Genomic DNA, 9814 nt, shown 5'->3' on the forward strand with positions numbered 1-9814 from the left:
CCTATCTTCAAATCCTTTGTTGATATGTTTCAATTGTACCTATCTTTAAATCAATTGTATCTATCTTCAAATCAATTGTACCTATCTTCAAATGAATTGAAGATAGGTATAATTCAATTGAACCTATCTTTAATTGAATTGAAGATAGGTGTAATTCAATTGAACCTATCTTAATTGAATTGAAGATAGGTGTAATTATTTAAAGATAGGTATAATTATTTACACCTATCTTTAATTCATTTAGACCTATCTTTAATTCAATTGTACCTATCTTCAATTCATTTAGAGATAGGTTCAATTATTTGAAGATAGGTACAATTATTTGAAGATAGGTTCAAATATTTGAATATATGTTAATTTGGTGTTCCATACTTTATTGTATAAGAATCGTTTTTATCAAAAGGACTGATCAGAATCACTTTTCAAAATACTCAATAAGCTGTCTTCGAAATCCCGAATTTGGACATATTTCATTAGATTTCCTCTTACTCTGTGCCAATTTTTGAGCATCTTCAAAGGTCATGCCTTTCGTTTTCATTATGTAAAGTATTATAATTGTTCCTGCTCTAGATTGTCCTGCATTACAATTCACGAGAACTCGGCCATTCTCTGTAAAAGCCTCTTCGATAAACTTGAGAGATTCGTCGAAGTATGGATGAATTTCCTCCGAAGGAATATCTTCTACTGGGATTCTGAGATACTTGAATTTTCCATGAAAATTATTTTCATAAGAAGATAAGTTAACAATGTGAGTTATTCCTAGATTCTCTAATCGGTCTAAATCTTTGGCAGGGACAAATCCACCTTAAAAAGAGGAAATGGGCTTAATGAAAACCATACATGATCCCACAATAACTTCACTAAAGAATAAAGTGGATAAACAACCTCTTACTTATAAAAAGACTTGGAAGAATTTCATCCAGGGCATCCTCGTCATATCCATCGTAATACATTATGTCTGTGTTAGAGACTGAAAAAAAAATGATAGAGTTAATACATCGGGATCGTAATTTCCGCGTATTATTTACATTGGAAACGCAAACTCTGGGGCTGTCTAAAAACGAGAAAGGGTTTCAATTTTCGATAAATAGAATGGACCCAAACAATGAAGCAGAAAAGGTAACATCAAAATTTGACTGAATATTTACAAAAAGATTATGTCACATCATAGATCTTATACATCTATGGTCACATTGAATAAGAAAAGAAGAATGTCTTACCCAAGATCTGAATGGAACTCTTTTGTTATGAAAACAGAATAAGGTATAAGTAAACTGAAAGTAGCTTTCGGTAAACCTCGGCCGATTTCACACCTGTCAAAATAATATTGCGACATCTTTCGAAAGATCTTTGCATAGTGATAGTCAGATAGTGACCTGGACAAACACTTACCGAAGTACCGAAGTAAACAGGTGTTGTTGTTGTTTTTTTTATCTCAGAAGTTTAGTCAAATTGAAATTAATGATGCTGAGTAGTTTAAATACGTTCGACAAGTCATCGTTGAAAAAGACTGTAACAAAAGTAACAACCATAACTGGCGATCAGTTCGTAGAATACAAGAATGAACAAGGGTTGACGGAAAGAAAGAATGTTGAAAAGAATGGAAAAGTTCCTGGTTTTGTTGTTGATCCATTTGCAGATCTGCAGATCGGGGAAATTTTACCAGATCTCATTTTAGGTAAGCTAAAAATAAAACAACCATTACAGTTTTCTATAACTGGACTTTAAAGCTATGTTTGATAAAAATAAGATTGCAGCTTCCCCTACATATGCATTTGGGGTGTTTTCTCTTTTCAAATATAACAGATCCCTCCACCAGCCCTTTGCTGAACAGGGTGAAATATGTAAAACATTAATTTAAAATTTGTTTCTTTCAGGTTCACAAGATGTAGCAGTAGAGTTAAATTTGCTTCAAAAGTACAATGTGACACATATTTTGAATCTAGCCACTTTTGTCAAAAATACGTTTCCAGAACATTTTACATATAAGAATATAGACTTATTAGATATTCCTGAGACAAATATAGCCCAACATTTTGAATCAGCTTTTCAATTCATCGACTCTGGGAAAAACAGCGGAGGGTGTGTCTTGGTGCACTGTAATGCAGGAATTTCTAGATCAGCAACAATTGTCATAGCCTACCTCATGAAGACACAGTGCTGGAGTTTGGACAGAGCCTATCAATATGTGAAAGACAAAAGATCAAAGATCAGACCTAATGCCGGGTTTCAAGCCCAGCTGAAGACTTTTGAACAACAACTTGGAGATCAAGGACTAATTAACAATTAATAATGAATTACCCCCGAAACAAAGTTCTGTGTTGACACTGTAGCAATATTCTGTGAGGTTTGATTTATATTTTGTGTAGTAAATTTGCATTGTTAATTTATGGGATTTATGCAATATGAATACTATGGATCTTTTTTATGTATTAAAATCTTGTTCACTTTGGATGTATATGCCAGTAGGTTACAGACAAAGCTAGTTCAAATGAGATGCTTTAAACAAAGCATTTAAAGGCAGTAAGGATGGAAAGTGGTTATAACCATAAATGTAAAATGCTTTCTTTTATTGCAATCCTCTGTTGAGCAGGGTTTTTAACTAACTGTAAATGAGTGCTTTGTTTTTATTAAAGTTCTCAAAGGAAAATGACTATGGCAAATAAAATGCTTGGTTGAAATGCAGATAATTTACTAGCTGCAATAATGTAGCCCTCTCTGATTTTTTTAATCTGATATTTTCAGGAGAGGGCTACAATTCCACTGCATCTCCGTAATGGTGCAAATATATTTTTTAGATACGGGCGACTGCAGGCAAAATAAATTGTTTTTGCATTCAACTTACTTCCAATAAGACGGAATTTTTATTCAGTATCAACATCATAGCCCTTTAAAAGCGAAAACCAAGTAAAATAAATCTGCGTGTTTACCAGTCGTTCTCTTCAGCAGCCATGACAGTTCTCGCGTGATGTACGGAGACTTGCGCTTGAAATTTAGAATCACTTGATAAAGTAAATGTCGGTGTTAATAAATGTTTGTGTTGTATAATATCACTAAACATCAATAAATAAAAGCATCCCATGTGATCTTTTTTTCATAAACAGTGATATTTATGCTTAAAATAAGGGAAATCCTAAACGATCCGCTCCCCTAGATCCCGAATTCTCATTGGTTGTCCCAAAATAAAATCGATCAAGGTCAGTAAACATGGCGGATAAATTCAAGTTGTGATGTTGACATACACGAAAAATAACCGATATACGGATTGTTCTGTATATTTTTGGATCAATTCATGTCTTGCATAACTACATTTTATGAGTTCAGGTAGGATATGTTAATAAAATACCCACTTACTGATAATTTGAGCCGAAATCTGTGCGGTAGTGAATCACTCCCGCACTTGCACCATTACGGAGATCCTAAGGAGTTGTAGCCCTCTCCCAAAAAAAAAAAAAAAAAAATCGGAGAGGGCTACATTATTGCAGCTAATAATTTACCAACAAGTCATGTGCAACATATCAGACATATATGCCTTTATTCACACCTGTGTATAAACAAGGTTTACTAGTACTACAAGTGATTTATAGGTCTAAACCACAGGTACTTGTGGATAGGATTCCCCCCCCCCCCTTCCGATATTCAACCCCGGGGCTTGTTGGACATTTTTTCACAAATTATTTTTATTGCTCTTATTCATCATGTGTACCATAGGAAAAAATCGTGAAAACCCCAAAATGACTGTTCCACACAAAAATACCCCACTATACATTATAAGATCTCTCTTATAATGTATAGTGGGGTATTTTTGTGTGGAACGAACGGGGGGACTGTGGGAAATATATGCTCATGTGAACTGCAATGAGTAGTTGCTGAGAAAACCACAACGGAAATTTGGTACGGACAGACGCACGGATAAACAGGAAGTTTATATCGGATTCTTACTAAACTTGAATGAATCCCACAATAGGCATCCCTAAACAAAGAGTGTACTAAAATTTCAAGCATCTACAATGAGTAGTTGCTGAGAAAATTGCAATAAAATTTGGTACAGACAGATGGACGGATAAACAGAGATTTGTCTTCGGATTCGAACAAAAATGTATCCCACCAAATGGCATGCCAAAACAAAGAGTGTGCTAAAATTTCAAGCATCTGCAAAAAGTAGTTGCTGAGAAAACTGCAACGAAAATTTGTTACGGACAGACAGCTTCGGACAATCACTCAGATTAATAGGAAGTTGACATCGGATTTGTACAAAAATGAATCCCACTATTTGGCATGCTTAAACAAAGAGTATGCTAAAGTTTCAAGCATCTGCGATAAGTAGTTGCTGAGAAAAGTGCGATGGAAATTTGGTACAGACAGACGCATGTATAAACAGGAAGTTGACAGGTAGTACAGTACATGTAATAACTTTCAAATGAGAGAAGTTAGAGCTTTCATATTTCAAATGTACATTACCTGTGAAAATGGATTTATGATCATAGTTTCTACAAGTGTAATTAGGGGTATATAATTATTGTGCACAAAACTTTGACTAACCAAGGTATATACAAATGTTAAATGCACAAACTTTTTCACTCACCTGAGCCGAACGCTGAAGTGAACTTTTCTGATTAAAACTGTCTGTCATTGTCAGCGTCGTTAACTTTTTACAATTTCATCTTCTTCTCCAGAACCACTGAATAATTTCAACCAAACTTGGCCTAGAGTATCCTTTTGTAAAGGGGATTTAATTTTGTTCAAATGAAGAGCCTCTTCCATGGGGAGATAATTAAGAAATAGTAAAAATTGGGTGGGGTCATTTTAAAATCTTCTCAAGAACAACTGCGCTAGAAAAAATGAAACTTACATGAAAGATTCCCGACATAGTGTAGATTGAAATTTGTTCAAATCATGACCAAGGGTAGAGTGGGACCTTTATGGGCAAATAAAGTTTTACTTGGGATTATATATGAAAAATCTTTTTAAAATCTTCTTCTGAGGAACAGCATAGCCATGATCAATCGTATTTATATGGAAAGATCCTCAGGTAGAGTAGATTCAAGTTTGTTCAAATGATGACCCCCAGGGGTAGGGTGAGTCAACAACGAGCAAGCAGAGTATTACGTCGGAAAACAGGAAATATCTTCTCAAAAACAGCTAAATCACAATAAGTCATATTAATATGGAAAATCCTCAGATAGTGCAAATTGAAGCTTCTTCTAATCATGACTCTTGAGGGTAGGGTGGAGCTACACTGGGCAATTGGAATTCATATGAAAAATCTCTAAAATTCTTTTCAAGAACAGGACAGCCTTGATTAGACATACATTTATTTACATGGAAGCATACCCAGGTAGTGTAGATTCAAGTTTGTTAAATTATTACCCCTGGGGGTTAGATGGGGCTACAATGGGCGATCAAAGTTTTACATAGAAATATAAAGGAAAAAGAATCTGCTGAAGAACAAGAAGGGCAATAGATACTCAGGTGAGCATTGTGGTCCATGGGCCTCATGTTAAAAAGTAGAAAGGTTACTTATATTCTTGGGAACTGCCACAGCAATGATTCAAGTTTATTTTCCCAAGTAAATCAAATTCATTGAAGGAAAAGTATGGCATTTCTCTTTGACTGTTACTTTGTAATAAGAAAAAAAAAACTTTAAGCTTTTTGTAAGTTGAACTTGTACTTTTAGAAAGTCTAGAAATACTCATGAACAGATGTGCCTTTCACGACTGGAAGGGCTCTTGTTTACTGGAAACTGTCATATCTTTGTCAACAAATATTTTAACATCTAATATCAGGTGTTATATAGGGCTGTGTATTGAGCAAAATATTTCGATACGATACGATACGATATTTTTTAAAGCGATATGCGATATATTGGATTATTTATTAAGTCTTTCACAAATGTCTTGTAAATGACATTTAATGCATAAATTTCATAAAAACTGGGTGAGTCTAACATAACATGTTAAAATATAGTTGTCTATGTATTTTGTAATAGTTATTTAAGATGTGCTATCTCCTTAATGTTTATTTCATTATTGATCAGTTTTAATTCAAAACAGTTAAAAATAATCTTTGGTAACTGAAATTCCCAACTTTTTTACAGAATTATAAGGAAAACTGCCTGTCCGATATGTATTGGAAGTTATTTTTTCGATACGATACATTCCTGAAAATCGATACGTATTGAATATTCGATATATTGACATAGCCCTAGTGTTATAGCAGAAATGAATGGATTGACAAGAACGTTTAATAATTCAGCAAAGTATATTTTTTGTTGTTTGTTATGCTAATATGGAGAATTAGGATTCTGTAAATACTTATCTCTTTGGTGTGGTGATGTTTCATGAGAATTTACGATAATATACCTTAGTTCAGCATTTTCTTTAATTAAAAAATTGAAATCTGATCTCTGGTCCAGATTGATTATGAAGTAAAAAAAAATACATGAAGCCTTAATTGCAACATGATACTCTAGGGAGTAATTAAAGGTTTTCTTCTTAAAACTATTAATGCTTGTAAGTGTAAAATTAGACTACTGAGTCTGAAACCCGTAATTCGCCATATTTGCACATGTTCTCACACTGACAATTATGGATTGTCCATCTGTTCTTGTTACAAGTGATTTTTATTACATAATCATTTTTGTAAAGTACCGAGTTTCTGTATGAATTCTAATGCTACGTTGATATTCTTGTGTAACAGGAGAGGAGAAAAATGCGACAGACCAGACCGGGATTCGAACCCGGGCCCCCTAAATCTCCAATCAGGTGCTCTACCAACTGAGCAATCTGGCCACCGGCGATGGAACGCGTCTTACAGTCACACTCCTTCCTCCTTAAAGGTATTCGCCCCCGAAGACACCAACACAGGCTTTTCGCTGGTAGGTCTTTCACTTGTCACATCCTGGTCACGGCACCAAATGTCACAGGAGAGGAGAAAAATACGACGGACCAGACCAGGATTCGAACCCGAGCCCCCCGAATCCTCAGTCAAGTGCTCTACCAACTGATCGATCTGGCCACCGGCAATCGAACCCGTCTGACCGCAACACTTGTAACCGGCGAGAGAAAATGCGACAGACCACGGGACCAGACCAGGATTCGAGCTCGGATCCCCCTGAATCACTGGTCAGATGCAATACCAACTAAGTTATCTGGACACCGGCGATCGAACCTGTCTGATCGCCACATTTCTCCCTCAATAAAAGTCTTCAGCCCCCGAAGACACCATCCCAGGTTCTTTCCTGGTAGGTCGATCTTTCACCTGTTACTTCCAGGGCATGGTTACGGCACCAAATGTCACCGGTTAGGGATAGAAATCGCGACAGACCAGAACACGCCTAGGATATTTGAACCCCGCGGGCTTCTGAATCACTAGTCAGGTGCTCTGCCAACAGAGCTATCTGACCAGCGGCAATCGAACCATCCTGACCGCCACATTATAAATGGATACTGCTGTTGTCTTGTAAGCTGTGTATCGTTATTGTGTTCTTATGTCTTGTGTTCTTTTGCGATGTTAGTTTTAGGTCACATAATTCTACTTTCGCCAGCGAATCAATCCTTGAAGTAGTAGCATAACTGTTCAAGCTTACACAATTACTGAGTATGTAATTGGTTACTGCTGACTGTACTTGAATGTCTAGTTCGCTTATGGTTGTGGTTTTAGCTTAATACGGTCGTATATCTACAGCGAACGGACCAAGTTCTTACTTATTCTCTTGTTGAGATGGCTGTTTCTGGACTGGGGATGGTTTAGTCGGGAATAAATCTGACATGAAGTGGTGAAGTATGGAATGTTTGGTTTAGTGCACCTCCTCCTAACTTTCTCGTTAACAGTCACGTTTTATATGATTTAGGTTCTTTCAGTGTACTAGTATATATGGTGTGATCTGCATCATCATATATTGGAGATATTAGTATCGTCTTTATTTTACAATTTGTTGAAGCCCATGCCCTCCAATGGGTACCGGTAAAGCCTGGTCTGAGGGTAAAATCAATTGCAATGCGAGGTTTTTCATTTATTTGCCGAGTACATATTACCAGTGGTTGATTTATTACCTCCGCAAACAAATTGTAATGATCAAAATTCCAGACACTTGGACAGGGGGGGGGGGGGGGGGGGCTCCCACTTTTTACCAAATAAAACTTTTTACTATTGAAGATGCTCATTGAAAGACCGGTTGCCCCCTTTTTGTTGCAGTATTATAAGTCAAATAAGGGTTATATAATAGTGAATGAATAAAATTTGGTACTGAAAAAAGTTAGATTTTCGAGTTTGGACAATTTTTCTACTTTTTTCCCTTGTCAATTTTTTTTTCAGGTAAGTCGAAATTCTTTTCTCTGGCTGCCTCCCCATTTCAAAAACGATGCTACATCAATGCATTCATCTGTTTGCAAGAAATCACGAGAAGGAGTGAAGGTATTTAGAAATGCATTAAGTATATGTTGGTAAACTTTTCCTGAGTACCATGAGATTTGGTACCGAGCGAAGCGAGGGACCAAATCGAATGGGAAGGGAAAAGTTAAACATACTTAGTACATGTTTCACACAAACCCTTTGTATCTTTATCTACTTCATTATAAATCTTTGTGTGTTTCTTGTTATTTAATTAAGATAACGATGATTTAATCCTGACTGTTGCCATTTTGTACAGGCCCAGATGTGATAATTATATCATGTTGTAAATTTTGAATTTACTAGGGGGAGTTGAACTTTGCATTTACGTTCCCCTAGTAAATTCAAAATTTACAACATGATAATTATACCTTCAGGGGTATATCTACAACAGGTATATCTGCAACAGGTCAGGTTACGGTCAACAGTGAGTAGTTTTCAACTACAATAAGGCTCATTTCTGCATATTCAAAAATAGTCATGTAGTTTTTTTTATGGATTTAAGGAAGCTCTAAACACTAACAAAAAGTGCTTTTTGGGCTTGGAGATAAATATATCATATAAAGGTGTGCACATTGAGACTATTTTATTCATTTTCAACATAAGGTACCTGCCTTATTTCCGCAGGAAAATGTTCTCAGACAATGGATTATTCATGAACAGAAATCACTTTTGTTTACTTACAGTGGAAAAATCAATGGAAATAATGAATTTAATTACTTATTCTTGTTCTAATATAATGCTAAGAATATTTAAATCTATTATAAATTGTGTAATTAACAGTAAATGACCCTTTTTTCTATCTTACTTCTAAGGGCAGATCACTCTAACTCATAGGAGTAGAACTCTTTAGTGTGCAGTGTTTAGAGTTTCCTTAATTAAGGCAGGAGCTTACGAGTTTTTGGGACATTAGTATTTCTTTTAGAGATGAAATGGATACATTGCTCTTGAAAACCAAAGAATTCTACAGAAAACGAAAACAGAAAAAAATCTGTATACGGTTGGATTGTCTCAGCTTACACCAATATCAGGGAAAGTTTACACGCTACTTGAGGGATATAGGACTGTCCCTGTATTTGAACTCAAAATCATATTTTGACTTCATGCTGTGTCCTCTTAATCTGTTAATTTAATTGAAATCAAAGACAAGATGGTGAGTAAACTTTTTTTTTTCGATGAGATATAATGGTTAAACAGATGTTAAAGTATCGTTGTAAATGGTAAATCCTAAATTTTCAATCAATTACTAAACCTTTCTTAAATTGTGATTTTGATTTTATTTTTTAATTTTAATTTTTGATGTGTTAATTTTTGCTAAAATTGATTAATTCTGAAAGAAAGACAGGGCAATAAAAAGAGATTTCCCCCCTTTACCCCTGGAATTTGTAGAATTAGTAAATGTATATACCGAAGCAAATAAAAA

At 35.3% G+C, this 9814-nt stretch overlaps 2 protein-coding genes across 2 annotated transcripts; one reads left to right on the forward strand and one right to left on the reverse strand.

Annotated features, from left to right (window-relative positions):
- Positions 1-301: 301 nt before the first annotated feature.
- LOC133173387 (dual specificity protein phosphatase 19-like) lies at positions 302-1301 on the reverse strand. The gene is made up of 3 exons (XM_061308368.1): positions 1221-1301; positions 893-970; positions 302-804 (listed from the first exon to the last, which is right to left on the reverse strand). Exons 2-3 carry the CDS (start codon positions 951-953, stop codon positions 416-418), a joined length of 450 nt encoding a protein of 149 aa, XP_061164352.1. The 5' UTR covers positions 954-970; positions 1221-1301; the 3' UTR covers positions 302-415.
- Positions 1302-1364: 63 nt separating this feature from the next.
- On the forward strand, positions 1365-2454 carry LOC133173016 (dual specificity protein phosphatase 19-like). Its single transcript, XM_061307892.1, has 2 exons — positions 1365-1678; positions 1878-2454. The coding sequence occupies exons 1-2, from the start codon at positions 1462-1464 to the stop codon at positions 2288-2290; spliced, it is 630 nt and encodes a 209-aa protein (XP_061163876.1). The 5' UTR covers positions 1365-1461; the 3' UTR covers positions 2291-2454.
- The last annotated feature ends 7360 nt before the right edge of the window (positions 2455-9814 follow it).

The sequence above is a fragment of the Saccostrea echinata genome, unplaced genomic scaffold (assembly GCF_033153115.1).
Source record: "Saccostrea echinata isolate AGI-Se365-2 ecotype Australia unplaced genomic scaffold, CSIRO_AGI_Sech_v1 ptg000056l, whole genome shotgun sequence".
Lineage (NCBI taxonomy): Eukaryota > Metazoa > Mollusca > Bivalvia > Ostreida > Ostreidae > Saccostrea > Saccostrea echinata.

Bases quoted from the DNA above. Each gene is read 5' to 3' on its own strand.
- LOC133173387 (XM_061308368.1), bottom strand. From the start codon at position 953: ATGTATTACGATGGATATGACGAGGATGCCCTGGATGAAATTCTTCCA. The intron at 805-892 runs GTAAGAGGTTGT...CCTCTTTTTAAG, and splicing joins TCTTCCAAGTCTTTTTATAA to GTGGATTTGTCCCTGCCAAA.
- LOC133173016 (XM_061307892.1), top strand. From the start codon at position 1,462: ATGATGCTGAGTAGTTTAAATACGTTCGACAAGTCATCGTTGAAAAAG. The intron at 1,679-1,877 runs GTAAGCTAAAAA...TGTTTCTTTCAG, and splicing joins TTTACCAGATCTCATTTTAG to GTTCACAAGATGTAGCAGTA.